This window comes from Jaculus jaculus, chromosome 13 (assembly GCF_020740685.1).
Source record: "Jaculus jaculus isolate mJacJac1 chromosome 13, mJacJac1.mat.Y.cur, whole genome shotgun sequence".
NCBI lineage: Eukaryota > Metazoa > Chordata > Mammalia > Rodentia > Dipodidae > Jaculus > Jaculus jaculus.
In genome coordinates, this window is record NC_059114.1 from 29,211,261 (window position 1) to 29,232,813 (window position 21,553).

Genomic DNA, 21,553 nt, shown 5'->3' on the forward strand with positions numbered 1-21,553 from the left:
ATATAATTTATCCTGCTATGGAAGGTGCAATTCGCACTTCTGGTTCAGGTCTATATACCAGGCTTATTTGGTGGGTACTGACCTGGTATAATCCCAGTTACCTTTTGGGATGATTTTGGTCTCAGTTATGCTGCACTCCTGCTTGGGCTCCTCTTTGGTATAATGTGGGTTGAAGTAGGCTGGGTGGGTCACTGCTCTGGTTGCCGGTACTGGGTGCTTGTTTTTGTGAGCCTGCATGGTCCTCTAGTTTCTGCTCCTCTTTGTGGGATTGGGGTACTGATGGTAAGCCATCTTTTCATCCTGGCTTTTTCAATATTTTTAACATCTGGGTTCTAGGCGTGGTGGTGCACGCCTTTAATCCCAGCACTCAGGAGGCAGAGGTAGGAAGATCACCAGGAGTTCGAGGCCACCCTGAGGCTACATAGTTAATTCCAGGTCAGCCTGGGCCAGAGTGAGACCCTATCTTGAAAAACCAAAAAAAAAAAAAAAAAAAAAAAGAATAAATAAATAAGGAGGTCAATACAAGACATGAGTAAGAAAATAGAAATACTGAAGAAAAACCAATCAGACTTGGCTAGGAGGCTGGTGTGAGTGGAAAATCGCTTCTGCAGTTCAAGCAGAACTGAATGGCCAAGTGGACCCACACTGTAGCAGGAGCCAGTTCTGGCTGGTTGCCTGCTTTCTAGATGTTCTAGGTCTCTCTTGCTTCTTTGATGAGATTGATAACTCCTTATACCCCTTCACTTTTCAGTACAATATTGTCTTTTGCTTTTTCTCTGCTTATTTCCCCCTGCTTTGGCATGGCTACTATACTACCATCTTACTCGGAAGTCTTCTGTGCATTCTTATTTTGACTCTGAGTCTCTTACTGATAGCAGAGCTTGCTTGTTTTTGTGAGCCTGGGCAGTCCCCTAGTTTCTGCTGCTCTTTGCGGGATTGGGGTACTGATGGTAAGCCATCTTTTCATCCTGGCTTTTTCAATATTTTTAACATCTGGGTCCTAGGAATCAAACTCAGGTCTTCATGCTTGCATAGAAAGTACTTTACAGAGCCAGGCATGGTGGTTCATGCCTTTAATTCCAGCACTTGGGAGGAAGAGGTAGAAGGATCACCATGAATTTGAGGCCATCCTGAGACTACATAGTGGATTCTAGGTCAGCCTGACCTAGAGTGAGACCTTACCTTAACCCCCCCCCAAAAAAAGCTTTACAAACAGCCATCTTGCCCACTTACTGCCATTTAAACAAATGAATCTAGTGCTGGAGAAATGGTTTAGCAGTTAAGGCACTTGCCTGCAAAGCCTAAGGATCCATGTTTGACTCTCCAGATCCCATGTAAGCCAGATGCATGAAGGTGAAGCAAGCACAAGGCTGTACTTGCCCACTAGGTGGCACAAGTGTCTAGAGTTAATTTCAGTGGCTGAGGCCCTGGCATGCCAATTCTCTCTCTTTATTGCTTTCTCTGAAAAAAAAAAAAAGAAAGAAGAAAAAAACCAATCTACTAGAATTTTTCTGTGTTACCTCCTGACCCTAGTTCTGAGAATTGAACCCAAGGCCTTGCACATGCTGGGCAAGGGCTCTACCACTGAGTCACACCTGTAGCACATACACTGCTTTATACATGCGAGTCAGGGATTACACTGACATATCCTAAAAGCGATACTTTTTTCTTAATTTGTAACACATTCTAAAAGATGAAAACTTTATCAGGCATTTTCACAGTGAGGAAGATAAAGAACAGGGACCTCAGGCTGTCATCAGGAAGCAGTTTATTCATGATAACACAGACTCTGCAGATTCATATCCAGAGGCTGAGCCCTGAATGCTGTTTTAGCCTTTTTGCCTCTCATGCAGGAGAATACTCGTATTTTGATTGGTTACTTTGAACTTGTTGAGCAGTTTACTAGAAAAAGGAGTTATCATCATTGCTTACAGAGGTGGGGGGGTAGGCTCAAGGACCAGCATGCTGTAAATGTTTCTTATTTTTCTTTCCTTTGGTTCCTCAGATTCCCTCCCCCTCCCAATCTGTACAATACAGTTACATACTATTCTAATCTACTGGGCTTCAAGGTTGCTTACATGCATACAGATATGCAACAGTCTTCTCTGTTCTGTGAGGGCCCTTACCACAGCATGGTGGGCATACCTGTAATACCAGCACTTGTGAGACAGGAGGATCAGGAGTTGAAAGTCATCCTTGGTTATATTGCTTGCCTCAACCTCCTGCTGAGATGACAGGCATGTGCCACCATGCCTGGCCTTGGTTAGCGTTTAGGAAAACTTTGCCTCATAGTTTGTCTCATTGCATACTCCTTTTATGTATGCTGTGATGAAAGAACGCCTTATTTTATGAGGAGAAGCGATGCTAATTCTCCTTTGTTGTGTTTGCCTTGTCTAGGTTACCATGTTGGAAAGCCTGTCAGAGCCCTGCATACCAATGGGGTGAATAATGCTGCAGTGTTACACCTCTGGAAGCCAGGTAATCTAGTTTGGCCATTGCTGACCTGGAACTCACTCTGTAGGCCAGGGTGGCTCTAAACTCACAGCTATCCTCCTACCTCACCCTCTGAATGCTGGTATTACAGGGTGAACCCTAACTCTCTGTAGAAACAGTTTTTATCAAAGCCCATTGATTTATTTGGTTGGGGTGGAGAGGCTGCTGTTCATGTTTCTGTGGTAGTTTTTAAAGGCAGTGAGCACTATTTCCACCCTAAGTGCTATTCAGTAAGAGATGCTTAGCTATGAAGCTGCTCTGAGACTTGTCTCTTGTTGAGAGCCTGATTATCCTGCTATTAGCTTTGTTCTGAACTGTGGGAACATTGGGCACTGGTGGCAGTGACCCACACATGCCAGAGGCATCCATTTTTGTGTTCACAATTAGCCATCAATCCTGGTCTAGGAATTCTAACACAGAAAGGGGCCTTTGTTAAGCCTTCAAAAGGTCACAGTAACCACGACTTATTTTTCAAAACCAGAAACTTACTTCCACATATTTTTTGTTGTTGTTGTTCAAGGTAGGGTCTCATTCTAGCCTAGGCTGACCTGGAATTTACTATGTAATCTCAGGCTAGTCTCAAACTCACAGGGATCCTCCTAGCTCAGCCTCTTAAGTGCTGGGATTGAAGGTGTGTACCACCACACTGTGGGTCCCTGGATCCTTGGGGCCACAGTTCAATGAAGGTGTCCAGACAACCGTGGAGAGTAGGGCCTTGAACAGGCATGAGCACCATGAAAGGACCACTTTCAGGTGGCAGTCTCAGTGAACAGCTCATTTTCTTTGTCAGGGAAATGGGTTTATAAGCAGTTGAGAGTGGGAAGAGGGTCCTAAGAGAATTGGTGGGTTCAAAGGTGCTATTCAATGCCTAGGGACATTCATTCCAGCAGGTAGGGAGAGTCAGGTGCTCTATATAGTGGCAAGAAGAGGGTTGCAGGGGGATGGGCTGTGTGAAGGCCGCTGGCTGATAAGGACTTTCTAGGCAACTGGCCAAAGGTGACAGGGTTATGGGCAAAGCCTAAGTTCAACTGTGCCAGGCTTGGACAGGGAGTGGCATTCTGTAGCCTGGGGGTCCTTAGCAGTGCCTGGCAGCTCAGGCCCATTTCCTGAAGGGTCCAGCCTGTGCCTGGCAGTGCCCGACACCACATCTGGCAGAGAGAGAGAGATAAAGAATGGGCATGCTGGGGTCTTCAGCCACAGCAGGCAAACTCCAGACACATGTGCTAGTTGGTTCATCTGGCTTTATGTGGGTACTGGAGAATCAAACTCAGGTTGTTAGGCTTTGCAGGCAAGCTGAGCCATCTCTCTAGGCCCCATTTCTTTTCTTTTCTTTTTTTTTTTTTCCAAGGTAGGGTCTCAGCATTGCCCAGGCTGACCTGGCATTCACTCTGTAACCCAGGCTGTCATTAAACTCATTGTGATCCTGTTATCTCAGCCTCGAGAGCACTAGGATTATAGGCATGTGCCACTATGCCTGGCTGGCCTTGAAGCCTTGATGCTTCTGCCTTAACTTCCTGAGTCTGAGATAGCTCTTGTTTTCTCTGTTGATGTGAAGGTATTTGAAGCAAGTCTTTACTCTTTGGTAGCCCAGTCATCTTTTTTTTCTTACAGCTGGGAGGGGCTTGTGCACATCTGCTACTTTCAAACCTGTTCTATTTGGAGAGAATGCACTCTCTGGGTGCCTTCTAGAAGTGAGAATTAATGAAAACTGTACTCGGCTCAGGTAAGGTGTTTTTGTTTCATTTTGTTTTGTTTTCTTTTGTTTGTGATGGGGTCTTTTGGGGCCCAGAATGGCTTGGACTCTGTGGTCCTTCTGCCTTCATTTCACTAGCATTGAATTACAGATGTGCACTACCATGCCTGGCTGAAGTAAGTTTCATTAGTAAATTCTTCTGCTTTTTAAATTTTTTATCCTTTTAGAGAGAGGAGAGAGAGAGAATTGGCATGCCAGGGCCTCAGCCGCTGAAATTGAACTCCAGACGCTTGCACCATGTGGACATGTGTGTCTTTGTGCTTGTTTCACCTTTGTGTGTCTGGCTAACGTGGGATCTGGAGAATCAAACATGGGTCCTTAGGCTTCTCAGGGAAGCACCCTAGCTGCTGAGCCTTCTCTCCAGCCCTCTTCTGTTTTTTTTTTTTTTTAATTTTTGTTTATTTTTATTTATTTATTTGAGAGCAACAGATAGGGAAAGAAGCAGAGAGAGAGAGAGAGAGACAGAGAGAGAGAGAGAGAGAGAGAAAATGGGCGTGCCAGGGCCTCCAGCCACTGCAACAAAACTCCAGATGCATGTGCCACCTTGTGCATCTGGCTTATGTGGGCCTTGGAGAATCGAGCCTTGAACCAGGGTCTCCAGGCTTCACAGGCAAGTGCTTCTAACCCATCTCTCCAGCCCCCCTTTTCTGCTTTAAAAATTTTTCTTTTTATTATTGACAATTTCCATAATTATAGATAATAGACCATGATAATTCCCTTCCCCTCCCACTTTCCCCTTTACAACTCCACTCTCCATCTTATCCTCACCCTCTGCATCATCTGCTCTTTGAATGGTTTGCTTAGAGTTAATTGCATGAATGTGAAAGACAACATGAATTTCAAAAGTTGTGAGTAAGGGTTGGCTTAGCAGTTAAGGCACTTGCCTGCAAAGCTTAAGGACTTCGGTTCAATTCCCCAGTACTCACATAAGCCAGATGTACAAAGTGGCACATTTGGAGTTTTTTCACAATAGCTAGAGGTCCTGGTGCACCTATTCTGTCTCCCCCTGCATCTCTTTCTCTCTCCAATAAATAAATAAAATATTTATATGAAAATATTTTTTGAAGCTGGGAGTGGTGGCACATGCCTTTAATCCCAGCACTCGCTAGACAGAAGTAGGAGAATCACCTGAGTTCGAAGCCACCCTGAGACTATATGGTGAATTCCAGGTCAGCCTGGACTAGAGTGAAATCTTCCCTCAAAAAAACAAAACAAAAACCTTTTTTTTTAAAAATTGAGATTAAAAGGGGTAGTAAATATACATAATAAATACAACTGGCCTGCAGACATGGTTTAGACATGAGCAGAAGCACATTAGACTTCCTTGGCATGAAAACCATTAGTGTACGCATGTTCAAGCAAAGCGTTCTGCTGAAGCTTGTTTGGGCTCTCGAACCTTTCACTCTGAAAACTATGGCCAGAGCCAAGTATGACTGGTGTGAGTAACATTTAAAAAATACTCAGGGCTGGGTTTGGTGGCACATGCCTTTGTCCCAGCAGTTGGGGGGGCAGAGGGAGGAGGATCACCGTGAGTTTGAGGCTGATAAATAAATAAATAATACTCAGGGAGTTGGGGAGATGGCTTAGTAGTTAAAGGTGCTTGCTTGCAAAGGCTGTTGCTGGGTGTAATTCTCCAATTCCTATGTAAAGCCAGATGTATACAATAGCCACGTGTCTGGAATTTGTTTGCAGTGGCAGGGGGTCTTGGTACAATCATACTGTCTCTCTTTCACTCTTGCAAAAAAAAAAAAAAAAATACACACACACACACACTCAGACACTGCAAAGACTTTTTGGGGGGTTCAATGTAGAGTCTTGCTCTAGCCCAGCTGACTTGGAATTCACTCAGTCTCAGGCTGGCCTCAAACTAATGGCGCAAGGACCTTTTCACTTCACTCTTTGGTTAGCATTTGGAAAGTGTGTGGGTGTTGTGCAAGTCATTTTTTTTAAATTGAGGTAAAATTCACATACACACATACATATGTTTGGTTTGTTTGTTTTTTAATTCTTGTTTATTTTTATCTATTTATTCGAAAGTGACAGAGAAAGAGACAGATACAGAGAAAGAGAGAATGGGTGCGCCAGGGCTTCCAGCCACTGCAAATGAACTCCAGACGCATGTGCCCTCTTGTGCATCTGGCTGGCGTGGGTCTTGGGGAATTGAGCCTTGAACTGGGGTCCTTAGGCTTCACAGGTAAGCGCTTAACCGCTAAGCCATCTCTCTAGCCCTGGTTTGTTTATTTTGAGGTAGGGTCTTGTTCTAGCCTAGACTGACCTGGAATTCACTATGTAGTCTCAGGCTGGGCTCAAACTCACAGAGATCCTCCTAACTCTGCCTCCCACATGCCGGGATTAAAGGCGTGCACTACCGCACCTAGTAGCTCAAATACTATATTTAATTATTGAAAAATGAACAGTGTGGGCTAGGCAGATATCTCAGTGGACAAAGAATTTACCCTGCAAGCATCAGTACCTCAGTTTGGATCTCCAGAGCTTATGTAAAAATCAGGACAGTGTAGTGTTAGTGTCTATAATTCCAGCGAGATAGAGACAGGAAAGCGAGGATCAGCATCCAAGTGTATGATGTGGTCATGTGTGCATCCACAGACACACAACATGAACATGCACACAAACAGATATCACATACAAACATATCATACACACCTAACTAAAAACAATTAAAGAAACAAAGAAAGTGAGTTGTTAAGCCAGGCACAGTGCCACATGTTTATAATCCCAGTACTCTTGTAAGCAGAGGAAGGAGGATTGCTGTGAGTTTGAGGCTAGTCTGGGGCTACAGAGTGAGTTCAGATCAGCCTGGGCTAGCGTGAGACTCCGGCCTTGAAATGCACCCCCCCCAAAGAAACAAATGAATGGTTCAGAAGTATTTAGTACATTGATGATGCCTTCCATCTTTATTAAGTTCTATGATTTAAAAAAAAAATTAAAAAATAAATAAATTTTAAAAATTTAAAAAATTATTAAATTATATTTATTGAGGGAAGTACAGAGCCAAGGAAAGGTATCCACATGGCTAGAAATCCCATGAGGAGGGCCTGGAAAAAAGCATGGAAAGAAAAGAAAAGTCAAGGAGCTCCTGTCATGTGGGGAGTTGGAGGAGATAAAAAACCCACGTGGAGGGCTGGAGAGATGGCTTTGCGGTTGAGTGCTTGCCTGTGAAGCCTAAGGACCCCGGTTCGAGGCTCGGTTCCCCAGGTCCCACGTTAGCCAGATGCACAAGGGGGCGCACGCATCTGGAGTTTATTTGCAGAGGCTGGAAGCCCTGGCGCGCCCATTCTCTCTCTTTCTCCCTCTATCTGTCTTTCTCTCTGTGTCTGTCGCTCTCAAATAAAACAACAACAACAACAACCAAAAAAAACATGTGGAGCGTATGGGCTAAGGGACCCTCCTAGCTGGGCCTGGGCTAGGGCCCACGGAAGGCCAGGCCCAGTGGAGAGGAAAACTCACCCACATCTGGAAGTTCCCAAGTGATCAGAGAGAGTATGATTTTTTTTTTAATCAATTAATGTAGAAAACTGGAGGTGATAAGTATGTACTATCCAGTTCTTCCTCAGCCTCAGCCAGCCATCTCTCCCTATGGCTTTGCCTGTTTTGTGTATTTCATATAATGGAATCATGCAGTATGTGACCCTGTGTGCCTGACTTTTCCATGTTGAAGCATGTGTAGAACTTTTTTTATTTATTTTTTTAGTTCAGGTTTTTTTTTTTTTTTTGAAGCAGGGTTTCACTCTAGGCCAGGCTGACCTGGAACTCACTCAATAGCCCTAGGCTAGCCTTGAACTCAGAACTCCTTTTACCTCAGCTCCCTAAGTGCTGGGATTAAAGGTATGAGCCACTATGCCCAGATGAACTTCTTTTTTTGTTTTGGTATTTCAAGGTAGGGTCTCGCTGTAGCCCAGGCTGACCTGGAATTCACTATGTAGTCTCAGGATGGCCTTGAACTCTTGGCGATCCTCCTACCTCTGCCTCCTTAAGTGCTGGGATTAAAGGTGTGTGCCACCACATTGGCCGTTTTTTTTTTTTTTCCAATTAATTTTTTTGTTTATTTATTTGAGAGTGACAGACACAGAGAGAAAGGGGGGAGAGAGAGAATGGGCGCGCCAGGGCCTCCAACCACTGCAAATGAACTCCAGACGCATGTGCCCCCTTGTGCATCTGGCTAACATGGGTCCTGGGGAATCGAGCCTCAAACCAGGGTCCTTAGGCTTCACAGGCAAGCGCTCAACTGCCAAGCCCTGTTTTTTTTTTTGTTTTGTTTTGTTTTTAATGAGAGAGAGAGAATTGGCATACCAGGGCCTCTAGCCACTGCAGTGGAACTTCAGACGTGTGCTTTGCCTTGTGCACATGTGCAACCTTGCGCATGCATCACTCTATGTGTCTGGCTTATGTGGGATCTGGGGAGTTGAACATGGTCCTTAGGCTTCTCAGGAAAGCCCCTTAATTGCTAAGCCATCTCTCCAGCCCCATCTTCATTCTTTTTATGGTGCTTGCTCTCCCTCTCCCCCCCCCCCTATATATACACTCATTCATACATACATACATACATACATATACACACACACACACACACACACACACATATACATACATATGTATATCATATTTTTTATTCTGATGTGTTGATTGGAATTGGTTGTGATTGTGTTGCTGTGCAGTTTCCTGCACAAGTTCCTGTTAGAACATGTTTGCAGACATTTTCAGATCTGTTGGGTCTACACCCAGGAGTGGAAGTGCATTTGGTAGGTAATTCCCTGCTTAGCTTTTTGAAGATGTCTCCTGTATTAGTTGTGTCCTTTGACCTTTCCACTAGCAGTGTGAGGAGGTTCTAGTTGTATATATCCTCTTAGCACTTGCTGTTTTCCAGTTTATAAAATAATTTTTATGTGTGTTGGAAGGGGTAATGTGTGTACCATGGCAGGTCTGTGGAGGACAGAGGACAACTTGGAGGTGTCTGTGCTCTACCTTCTTTGAGATAGGTTCTCTTGATGCTAGAAATGAGCTGCCAGATTGCAAATGACTGTCCCCAGACTGGCCTGTGAACTTTGGATTCTCGTGCCCCACCCCCCCTTGGACTAGGGGCGTTGTGCTCACAGATGTGTGTCATTTTGCATCTGGCTTTGCATAGGAGCTGGGAAATTAAACCTGGCCAGGCAAACTATGCAAGGAAGTGTCTTTAACCACTGAGCCACCTCCCTAGCCCCTGTTTTCCTTCTTTACATTTTACTTTAATTTTTTTAAAATTTATTAGAGAGAGAATGGGTACACTAGGGCCTCCAGCCACTGCAAACAAATTCCAGATGCATGCGCCACCTTGTGCATCTGGCTTACGTGGGTTCTAGGGAATTAAACAGAGGTCCTTGGTTTTGCAGGCAAGTGCCTTAACTGCTAAGCCATCTCTCCAGCCCCCTGTTTTCCATTTTTAAACAAGAACCTTGTAGTATAAAGTGGTATTTTATTGTTCTTCTAGTTGTACAGTCTCATAAACATTTCATCTGTAACACTTCTTTAGGTAATAGGGAACAGATGGGAAAGGCACTGAGAAGTTAAGAAAAGCTGGTATGAGGCAGCAGCCTCTGAGCATAGACTCTGGCCAGCAAGTAACTCTGATGTGTAAACTCCAGTGACATTACTGGAAAAGACAAACACTTCACATCCTTCTTTTTTTTGGGAGGGGTTTCAAGGTAGGGTCTCACTCTAGCCCAGGCTGACCTAGAATTCACTATGTAGTCTCAGGGTGGCCTTGAACTCACTGTGATACTCCTACCTCTGTATCCCAAGTGCTGGGATTAAAGGCATGTGCCATGACACCTGGTTGGTTGTTTTTAAGGTAATGTTTCACTCTAGCTCAGGCTGACCTTGAACTCTGTAGCTCCAGGCTGACTTTGAATTTACAGTGATCCTCTTACTTAGTCTCCCATGGTGTGAGCCACTATGCCCAGCTTGACCTTGGATTTATTTTTTTATGAGCCAGAACAAGAGAGATTGAGAGAGAGAGAATGAGTTGGCATGGCAGGACTTCCAGCCACTGCAGTTGAACTCCAGACAATTGCGCCATGTGTGACCTTTTCGCTTGCGTCACCTTGTGTGTCTGCCTTACATGGGACCTGGGGAGTCCAATATGGATTCTTAGGCTTTGCAGGAAAGTGCCTTAACCACTAAGCCATCTCTCCAGCCCTTGACCTTGAATTTCTGATACTCCTGCCTCTACCTCCTGAGTGCTGGGGTTATAGGCATCTGCCACTATTCTATTTATGTGGTGCTAAGAATGGAACCCAGAGCCTCATGAATGCTAAGCAAGTTCTTTACCAACTGAACCACATCCCCAGCCCCTTAACCCTGTTTTAATACCCATTTCTTTAGCAGGTTTTTATATAGGCACCTAGCAAAGACAAGCAGACACTCTTGGCAAAGGATTTCAGGACCAGCCCTATTGGCCACTATCTGAGAATCATCTTCCTCCCTCCCTCCCTCCCTTCCTCTCTCTCTCTCTCTCTCTCTCTCTAATTTATTTATTTGAGAGAGAGAGAGAGAGAGAGAAAGAGGCAGATAGAGAGAATGGGTACACCAGGGCCTTCAGCTACTGCAAACACACTCCAGAAGTATGTGCCAACTTGTGCATCTGGCTAATGTGGGTCCTGGAGAATTGAATCTGGGTCCTTTGACTTTGTAGGCAAACACCCTAATCACTAAGCCACTTCTCCAACCCCATCTTCCTCTCTTGTAGGGAGATTGCTGCAGAAAGACTTGATTCGCTGATACAAGCAAGTCATGTTGCTATGAGAGGCAACTCTGATTATAGCAATCTGAGTGATGGCTGGCTGGAGATCATACGTAAGTCACAGCTGCTGCTATGTACACTAGGAAGCTCAGCTACCCTGATGAGTGTCAGCTGCAGCTTTAACCAGACATTTGTCTAGGTGTTACCTGTCCAGGCAGAAAGCTCTTCACATCTTCTCATGGTATCTTTGTTTTGGTTTTTTAAGAGGTAGAGTCTCACTCTAGCCTAGGCTGACCTGGAATTCACTATGTAGTCTCAGAGTGGCCTCAAACTCATAGCGATCCTCCTAACTCTGCCTCCTGAGTGCTGGGATTAAAGGCAGGTGCCACCGCACCTGGCTTTTTTTTTTTTTAAAGGTGAAATTCCACTTGCCTGCTTGGTTTATTATTGTTGTCATTGTTTTTTGAGGCAGGGTGTTGGAACTCATCTGACTTGGAACTCAACTGTAGCCCAGGCTAGCTTTGAGCTCATGGTTATCCTCCTACTTCAACCTCCGGATTGCTGGGATTATAGGTGTGAACGACAATACCCAGCCAACTTGCCCTGTTTTTTTGTTTTTTTTTTGTTAGAAGTAGGGTCTCATCCTAGCCCAGGCTGGCCTGGAACTCACTCTGTAATCCCAGGCTGCCTTGACATTTACAGCAGCCCTACCTCTCTGTCTTCCAAGTGCTGGGAATAAAAGCATGCGCCACCATACCTGGCTCATTTTTTTTATTCCTGTATGTATATGTTCATGTGTGTGTGTTTGGTATGTGTATATGTGTATATGCATGGAGGTCAGAGAACAGCCTCAGGCATTGTCTACCTTTTTTTGAGACAAGGGCCCTCATTGGCCTGGAGCTCACCAATTAGGCTAGAGGAGCTGGCCAGCGAGCCTGAGGGATCTTTCCATATTCACCTTCCCATGCTAGGATTTCAGGTATGTGCCTCCATGTCCAGCATTTTTACGTGGGTTTTCAACCAATTCAGGTCCTCATGCTTACAAGGCAAGTATTCCCAGCCCCTTAATGTCTTGTTCATACAGTTTCTACTAGCACTGTGACTGCTTGGATTAACTTGGCATTATGTACCTTTCTAAATGCTCAGTGGATTTCATTGAGCTCAGACACTGAGTCTTGATTTATGGTTTTATTATATGGGTTGGGACTTTTTCAGTACCTCATTCACCATACTGAAAAGCATTTTGATAACACATTGGTGAATTAGCACAACCTCTTGCTTTGTAGACTTTGGGTGCACGGGTGGACCACCTGGTTATGGAGTTACAATTAGAGTTTGTTAAGGAGAGTAAAGCTTTATAAATGTAATTCCCATTAGTGTCGGTTCCTGTTCTTTTTGGTGTCACAGGTGTCAGACAACTGTAACAAATGACTTACTGTTTTCACAGGTGTTGACCCCCCTAGTAGAGGTGACGATGACCCATCCAGTGGCAGTACAAATGGCATCTGCCTTGATGTCCCTGTTCAGCTCAACATCCTCATCCTCATTGCAGACACTGGCACCGTGGAAGGAGTGACTCAGCAGGAGATCCTTGGTGTGGAGACAAGGTGTGGTTCCCTTCTGAAGAAGCATTGACAAGGCCAAGAGCACTTGAAAAAATAGGGAAACCCTAAGCTAGGAACGGTTAACAAATCATAGTTACTAGGGACCTGACTGGGTATAAGTATGTGCCATGTCTCATTGTGGAAGCAGCTCTACCAGGGTTTCTGCAAGGTATTGTTGGGAGGTCCAGAGCTTATAAGGGGATGATTAGTACAGAGCCCCTTTTTTTTAAAAATTTTTTTGCAGGTAGGGTCTGGGTCTAGCCCAGGTTGACTTGGAATTCACTATGTAGTCTCAGGCTGGCCTTGAACTTACAGTGATCCTCTTACCTCTGCCTCTCAAGTGCTGAGATTAAAAGTGTGAGCTACCATACCCAGTCAGAGTACATTTTGAGTCCATGAATATGATTGGCATGCTGATGGGAGAATGTTACCAATGGCTAGACACCTGGTTGGCAGATTAGCAAGTTCCAGTTATGGCTATGCTCACTTAGGAGCTGTACGTCACCTTGGCTTGTTGATTTTACATCTCCTGAATAATCTGTTCTTTGAAATCGTGACAATACTTCTATGTTTCAGGTCTTTTTCAGTGCTGAGTGACAGATTTTGTTAAGCAAGAAATGGAGGGTGTTCATTTGGAAGAGTCTCTACACCATGAGTTCATGGTCAGGGTTCTTTTCCTCTTCAGTTCTGGCTTCCTGTTCCTTGGGCTGGCTTCACTCTCAGGGAGGCCTTCCTGTAGACAAGCAAAGATGAACACAGCAACTTGACCTTACATCATTTTAATAAATAATAAATAAAGCTAGGAGAGCGGGGGGCGGCACTTTCTCAAGATCTAGACAGACTTGAATTGGTTCAGAAGAGTCATATGCTCCTTTCTGAACCAGTCACTATGGTCCAGGTGATTAACAGCTCTGATTGGCCAGGCTCAGGGATAGGCCTACCCCTAGATTCCTGCTGGTGTTTTCTGATCCACTAAACTGAGATGGGGAGTGTTGGTTCCCCAAGGGAAAGTTGGGGAGGAGATACTAGGACAGGAGAAGGGGTGTTGCACAGACAGAAATATTGTATGAACCATCAAAGCTACTTCATAGTATTGTTTGGGTTTTTTTTTGTTGTTGTTTTGTTTTGGTGGTGCTGGGGCTGGAACCTGGGGCCTTTGTACACTAAGCAAGCAATCTACCACTGAGCTACACTCCTCCCCCATAGTATTGTTTTGAGGATTATATGATATAGTGTGTAAAAGGCATGTTGGTTCCGTGTTTAAAGCATGGAATGCCCTCAAGAAATGTTAGCTGCATTGTTATTAGACAAGATGGGGTACATTCAGGGTGGTATGGCCATAGACTGTTATCATTAGGTTGAGAATCAATGAAACAAGCACTAGAACATAGTGAGATGGCAGGATAGGAGAGGGGTGTGAAGTTCAGGGAATTATTCTCCCTCCTTGTCTTCATATTTGAAAATGGACACAATACATAGGCTGCTTGGTGCCCTGCAGTGACTGGCAACAAATGGTGATGGTGTGCCTGTGTGGTCTCCTCCTAGGTTCTCCACAGGAATCTGGCAGTACCAGTGCGGGCTTACCTGTGAGGATAAGGCTGACTTGCTCCCTCTAATGGCTTCAGTGCGGTTCATTAAAATACCTGCACAGCTGCCTCGCCCCCTGACAAGGTAATCTAGCAGCTACGTAGCTAACACCTGTGAGGAGGCAGGAAAATAGATACTGATATTAGAATTAGAAAGGGAAGAGAAAGGAAGGGAGGAGAGTACTTAATAGGTTGGTATTGTATATATGTAAGTAGAATGATTGAGATGGGGAGGGTATATGATAGAGAATGAAATTTCAAAGGGGAAAGTGGGGGGGGGGAGGGGTATTACCATGGGATATTTTTTATAATCATGGAAAATGTTAATAAAAATTGAGAAAAAAAGTCTGATTCCTTTAATCAAACTTTAATGCTTTTCACCTGCTTTTATTATAACCTTCCACAATGCTTTGTAGATTCCAGATGAATTTTACAGAGTATGACTGTAACAGAAATGAGGTGTGTTGGCCCCAACTTCTATATCCACTGACCCAGTATTATCAAGGTAGGGTAATACAGATTTTTAAAAAATATTTTATTTATTTATTTGAGACAGAGAAACAGATAGAAATACAAAGTGAGTAAGGGCACTCTAGAGCATCGTGCTACTGCAAACAAACTCCAAACATATGTACCACTTTGTGTATCTGGCTTTATGTGGGCCCTGGGGACTCAAACCCAGGCCATCAGGCTTTGCAAGCAAGTGTCTTTAACCACTGAGCAATCTTCTCAACCCCTAAAACAGATTTCTTTCTTTCTTTTTGTTTTTGTTTTTCAAGGTAGGGTCTCACTGTAGCCGAGGTTGACCTGGAATTTACTATGTAATCCCAGGGTGGCCTCAAACTCATGGCGATCCTCCTACCTCTGCCACCTGAGTGCTGGGATTAAAGGCATGCACCACCACGTCTGGCTCCTAATAATACTTAAAAAACTTTTTTTTGTTGTTCATTTTTATTTATTTATTTGAGAGTGACAGAGAGAGAAAGAGGCAGATAGAGAGAGAATAGGCACTGCAAACGGACTCCAGACGTGTGCGCCCCCTTGTGCATCTGGCTAATGTGGGTCCTGGGGAATCGAGCCTCGAACTGGGGTCCTTAGGCTTCACAGGCAAGCGCTTAACTGCTAAGCCATCTCTCCAGCCCACTAATATATATATATTTTAATTTTTATTTTTTATTTATTTATTTGAGAGCGACAGACACAGAAAGACAGATAGAGGGAGAGAGAGAGAATGGGAGCGCCAGGGCTTCCAGCCTCTGCAAATGAACTCCAGACGCATGCGCCCCCTTGTGCATCTGGCTAACGTGGGACCTGGGGAACTGAGCCTCGAACCGGGATACTTAGGCTTCACAGGCAAGCGCTTAACCACTAAGCCATCTCTCCAGCCCCCCACTAATATTTTTGACATTGTTATCAAGCACACTTCCCCCACAAGCATGAGGGCCTAAGGTGGCCTGAGACCACCTGAGTTCCATTCTCCAGAACCCATGTACACTGTGTGTGGCCATACATGTCTGCAACCCATCCTGTGGGGAACAAAGACTGGTAAATTGCCAGACTTAGGAAAATGGAAAGCTCTGCAATCAGTAAGAAACTCTATCTCAAGGAAATGGGAATGAACAATGGAGGACACCTGACATTCTCTGGGCTTTTCACAGTGCACAAGGGATGCACACATATTCATACACTATACACATGCACATGCAAAAGAAATTAAGAAATGACATTTAAATGTCACAGAAAATTTAAAACGTATAAATATTTAAAAAGAAAAAAAATGCTAGGACTGAGATACTGGATCAATGGATAAAGTGCTTATCATGCAAATGTGAGGACCTGAGTTTGGATTCCCAGAAGCCATATAGAGCTGGATGCTGTAGTCCAGTCATCTGTAATCCTAACATGCCTACAGCAAAAAGTGAGGTGGAGCTAAGAGAGTTGCCTGGAAGTGTGAAAGCCAGCTAGCCTGGGGAAGGTAACAAATGAGAGATCTGCTTCACACAAGGTAAAAGGTGCATCTGAAGTTCATTTGCAGTGGCTAGAGGCCCTGGTGCATGCATTCTCTCCCCACCCCCACCCTTTCTTTCTCTGTCTCTCTCTAAAATAAATAAAATATTTATTTTTATTTTTTTAAATACTTTTATTTACTGAGAGAAAGAGGGGGAGAGAGAGAGAGAATGGGTGCACTAGGACTTGTAGGCACTGCAAATGAACTCCAGACACATGTGTCATCTTGTACATCTGGCTTTATGTGGGTCCTGGTAAATAGAACCTGGGTTTCTTGGCTTTGTAGGCAAGTGCCTTAACTGCTAGTAAAATATTTATTTAAAAAATAAAAAAAGAAAAGAAAAGATAAATGGGCTAGAGAGATGGCTTAGTGGTTAAGGTGCTTGCCTGCAAAGCCTATCAACTTGGGCTTGATTCCCCAGTGCCCACATAAGGTCAGATGCACAAAGTGGTGCATGCATCTAGGGTTCATTTGCAAGGGATAGAGGCCCTGGTGTGCCCATTAATTCTCTCTCTCTCTCTTCTGTCTCCCTCTGCTTACAAACAAATAAAATAAAAAGAAAAACATGTTCTGATACTGATGTAAATTATCACTAGTAATGACTCGGTTTAGTTCTTTCTAAATAATTAACCACCCAAACTAAAGAAGTAATACATTATTTCATTGTCTTCCAGGGGAACCCCATTCCCAGCGTGTTGCCAAGGGCTTGATGCTAGTATCTTTTCTCATGCTGGCTGTGCTCCTCAGTGATCCCTGGACCAGAATATGCAAAGCCTGGCACTCAGCTGCCATCTACTGCTGACTCTTCTTAAGGACTGACCCTTCTGTCAGTGATTTTTGAAGTCCTTTGTGAGTCTGTAACATTTCAATAAATGAAAGCTTTATTTTTGTAAAGATGTTCTTATTAAGTGTATGATTCTAAGTCATTTATCCAGATGTTCAGAGTAATGCAGGGTAGACTTTCTCATTCCTGGCTAGACCAAAGAAGAGAGAGGATCAAGATAGATTTCTAAAGTCTTAAAAATGCTGTATTACAGGGGCTCAGTGTTAGAGCCTGACATGCTCATGGTCCATGTCCAGCACAAAATAAGGAGTGAAGGACAGATGGAAGGAAAGAAGAAAGGAGAGGAGGAAGGAAGGAATCAAAGGCACAAAATTGATGAGAGGAGAGGCCCCAGTGTACACCTTTAATTCCAGTACTAGGGAAGCAGAGGTAGGAGTATTACCATGAGTTCAAGACCACCCTGAGACTATGTAGTGAATTCCAGGTCAGCTTAGGCTAGAGTGAAACCTTACCTCAAAAAGGAAAAAAAAAATTAATTTTAAAAAAAGATGAGAGGAGAGTTGTGGGGGCTGGGGCAGAGAGTAGTGTAGGAAGGAAAGTAAAGCAAAGCCAGATGACTATATGCCCATGAGAATATGTGTTAGAAACTTTGCATTTAACAAAACCAGATTTCTGCTTTAGTCCTGAGGAAAGCACAAGGTCACACATGCCCACTAGGTGGCACAAGTGTCTGGAGTTCAGTTGCAGTGGCTGAGACCTTGGCATGCGGATTCTCTCTCTCTAAAATTAAAAAAAAAAATCTTTTAAAGAGAGGGTTGGAGAGATGGCTTAACAGTTTAGGACCTGGGTTCAGTTCTCTAGTAGCCACATAAGCCAGATGCACAAGGTGGCACATGCATCTGGAGTTTATTTGTGTTGGCTTAGAAGCCCTGTTGCACCCATTTCTCTTATCTGTTTTTCTCTCTCTCTCTAATAAATAAAAAATATTTTAGGGCTGGAGGGATGGCTTAGCGGTTAAGGTGTTTGCCTGCAAAGTGCAAAGGACACAGATTCGATTCCCCAGGACCCACGTTGGCCAGATGAACAAGGGGCACACACATCTGAAGTTCATCTGCAGTGGCTGGAGGCCCTGGTACACCCATTCTCTCTCTCCCCCTCTTTTTCTGTCAAATAAATAAATAAAAATGAAATATTTTGTTTGTTCTTTTGTTTTTCGAGGTAGGGTTTCACTCTGGCTCAGGCTGACCTTGGAATTCACTATGTAGTCTCAGGGTGGCCTCGAACTCTCGGGTGATCCTCCTACCTCTGCCTCCCAAGTGCTGGGATTAAAGGCGTGTGCCACCATGCCTGGCTTTAAAAATAAAATATTAAAAAAATATATAAAAACTGGAACTCATGGTGATCCTCCTACCTCTGCCTCCCAAATGATAGGCTCTTTTTTTAAAAAAAATTTAGTTTTGTTTATTTTTATTTATTGATTTGAGAGCGACAGACAGAGGCAGAGAAGAGAAAGAGAGAGAGAATATGGGCGCGCCAGGGCCTCCAGTCATTTCAAACGAACTCCAAATGCCTGTGCCACTTTGTGCATTTGGTTTACGTGGGTCCTGGGGAATTGAGCCTCAAACCGAGGTTCTTGGCTTCACAGGCAAAAGCTTAACCGCTAAGCCATCTCTCCAGCCCATCTCTGTAGGACTTTTTAAAACATGAGTTTGAACGGGACATGGTAGCGCGCACGCCTTTAATCCCAGCACTCGGGAGGCAGAGGTAGAAGGATAGCCATGAGTTCGAGGTCACCCTGAAATTACATACTGAATTCCTGGTCTGCCTGCGCTAGAGTAAACCCTACCTGGAAAGACCAAAAACAAAACAAACAAAAAAATAAAAGTCCTTGAGAGGAGCCGCGGTGGTGCACGCTGTAATCCCAATACTGGGAAGACAGGCAGGAGTCCGGATCTTGAGTTCCAGGCTAGCCTGGACCACACAGCGAGACCCCATCCTCAACAAAGCAAAACAACAGCCCACAGCCCCTCAATTTCGCCCATCTGTAGTCTCCAGCAATTCCCGCTGGGGGAGCGCCAATTGGCTGCGCCGCAGCGATGGACAGCGGCAGCTCCTGATGATGATTGGTTATTCTGCGGTAGGGGCGGAACCGGAACCGGCTGCGGCAGTGGGCAGGGCTTCGCTGGCGGCTGAGGTGGTGGCTGGAAGCTGCGGCCTCGGAGGCTGGACGCGGGGTAACCGCTGCTGCGAGGAGCCCGATGGTGCGTGGCGGCCAGGCGGCTGCAAGAGCACTCGGCCCGGGTCGCCCCTGCTGAGCCGCGTCGGGCCCGTGAGGACGCCCGCCGGGCCACCATGGGCTCCTTGTTCCGGAGCGAAAGCATGTGCCTGGCGCAGCTCTTCCTGCAGTCGGGCACGGCCTACGAGTGCCTCAGCGCGCTGGGCGAGAAGGGCCTGGTCCAGTTCCGAGACGTGAGTGTCGTCCAGGACGACGCGGGGACTGCGACGGAGCGTCGGGTCCCCACGGCCGGGTCCCGGCGGACCAGCTTCCGGGCATGCGCAGGCTTAAAAGAAGCGCGTCCCGGAGGGTCGCAGCCTCATTCAGCCTCAGGGGCGGGAGGGGATGGTCATTGCCCATCGGGCCTCTGCGCTGCGACTGTAAGGCTCCTTGGAGTTCCTGTGGAGCCGAGGGGAACGGGGTAAACGTAGGTACACCAGGAAACGTTGACTCCAAAGAGAGTAAAACAGGATGAAGCGATGGTGGTCCGCGTGGGAGATAATTTTGAAGGGGTGTTAAAGGACCCTCTGAGTAGGTGCTTTTGAGCCGGGACCCCAATGGGAAGGAGCTGGCAGAGGGAAGAAATGTTGGAAGAGGCCTCAGGAGGAGGGAGCAGGAAGAACAGCCTGACTGACTGGGGAATGAGCGGGTTGGAAGTTCCTTGGGTTAGGTAATTAGTTATGGACATACTCAGTATGACTGGTTTAGTTTGTGTACTCCTGTGTCATAATTTACCTACCTTGCTGAGCAACGACCCGGATCACAGTATTTGTGGGATGGAGGCTCTCTCCAACAAGTAATAGTAAGACACCTGTTTATGCATCCGCTTACTTTGTTATTTGTACACACCATGCACTGCTGACCTTGGCTGACCTTGCCTTACTTGTTCTCTCCTCACTCCCCAAGACTTAGCACAGTCCCTGGCATTTATTGGCATTAATGCACATTCATTGGATAAGTGAAGACGCTGTTATTGAGTGACTTCTGTGCTCAAGACAACTGCTTCTGGGACTCAATGTGAGCAAAGCAGCCAAAGTCCTGTGCTGTCTTCTCTCACACTCTGAGAGAAGACCGAGTAAATACTGATCAGAACTTAGATAAGTGCCCTGCAGGAAAGACCTGTGTGGGAAGGAGGCTGCTGAACAGAACCTGATGCTGATGGAGTTCGATTCTTCTCTTTCTTGGACCACTACATTTAGCTCTTAGTCATTTCCCTGCATTTTAAGAGGGAATACCCCTACCCCATGATTTTAACTGATCCTTTCATGGGAAAACTCCTGAGTGACAGGCAAGGTAGAGCATTCTCCATGGGTCCTAGAGTCACTAGGACTTCAGCACATGGTACCTTGTACTCGGCAGGTATTGTGCTTTGCTGTGCTGAGAGTAGCACCTGAAGGTCCAGGCAGCAGTTGCAAGGGAAACTGGCTCCTTTATATCAGGTTTACTTGTTCCATTCTGTTAGGACTGAAGCCATGACGCTTATCATACTTCAATCTTGGGTTTTAACAATGTAATCACCAAGAGACTCTGGTTTCACTAAGTACCATGACACAAGATCTGAGGGTATACTCAGGATCCTTTTCAGTGGAGAGTCAAGAGAAGTGCTGGCCCTCTTTTTTGCGAAAGTAAAATAAAACAAAATTGCTATGCTGAATACTCTTTTTCCTCTTAAATATTTTATTTTTATTTATTTATTTGAGAGAATCAGGTAGGTAGAGAGAGAAAGAAATGAGGGAGAGAATGGTCTTCAGCTGCTGGAAATGAACTCCAGATGCATGCACCACTTTGTGCATCTGGCTTATGTGGGTACTGGGGAATTGAGCCTGAGTCCTTTGGCTTTACAGGCAAGAGCCTTAACTGCTAAGCCACCTGTCCAGCCCCCTTTTTCCCCTCTTATTATAATGACTTTATTCTGAATATTTTCTTAGTGGTGCCGGGTCTCTGGTACCTGTCAGGTGGCTTGGGTACAGGGACTGTAGGGCCCCACACACAATCACTGGGTGGGATCACTGATGTTGGACCTTTTCTTTTTTTTTTTTTTCTGGCTTGTGTAGGCTTTTCTTTTAGTAACTTTCACAGGGCAGGGTGTAGGTGAAGGATTTCCATAGTGACAGCAGCAGGAGGGCCTGGAAAAGAAAAGTTGTGCCTGTAGCCTGTAGGATTCAGAAGGGACAGTCATCTCACTTACTTTATTTATTTGAGAGAGAGAGAGAGTCAGATAGAGACACAGAGAGAGAGTAGGGCCCCCAGGGCCTTCTGCCACTGAAAAGGAACTCCAGATGCGTGCTGTCACCTTGTGCATCTGCCTTAC

General features: G+C 45.1%; 2 protein-coding genes across 4 annotated transcripts in view; both read left to right on the plus strand.

Annotated features, from left to right (window-relative positions):
* The window catches only part of Tctn2 (tectonic family member 2), a 57,675-nt gene extending 39,656 nt beyond the window's left edge, over window positions 1-18,019 (plus strand). Inside the window, exons 12-19 of one of the 2 annotated variants that reach the window (XM_045132949.1) lie at window positions 2,398-2,478; window positions 4,105-4,216; window positions 10,992-11,098; window positions 12,433-12,592; window positions 14,135-14,260; window positions 14,592-14,680; window positions 16,858-17,032; window positions 17,960-18,019. In XM_045132949.1, the coding sequence (XP_044988884.1) occupies window positions 2,398-2,478; window positions 4,105-4,216; window positions 10,992-11,098; window positions 12,433-12,592; window positions 14,135-14,260; window positions 14,592-14,680; window positions 16,858-16,985 (803 nt within the window). In that variant the 3' untranslated portion in view covers window positions 16,986-17,032; window positions 17,960-18,019. Of the gene's footprint in view, window positions 1-2,397; window positions 2,479-4,104; window positions 4,217-10,991; window positions 11,099-12,432; window positions 12,593-14,134; window positions 14,261-14,591; window positions 14,681-16,857; window positions 17,078-17,959 lie in introns of those variants that run through there. The other variant, XM_045132948.1, reaches the window with a different exon arrangement.
* A 1,182-nt stretch (window positions 18,020-19,201) lies between these two features.
* Window positions 19,202-21,553, plus strand: part of Atp6v0a2 (ATPase H+ transporting V0 subunit a2) — a 47,003-nt gene continuing 44,651 nt past the window's right edge. For both annotated transcript variants that reach the window (XM_004668495.2, XM_045132495.1), the window contains exon 1: window positions 19,202-19,436. In XM_004668495.2, the coding sequence (XP_004668552.1) occupies window positions 19,320-19,436 (117 nt within the window). In that variant the 5' untranslated portion in view covers window positions 19,202-19,319. The remainder of the gene's footprint in view (window positions 19,437-21,553) is intronic.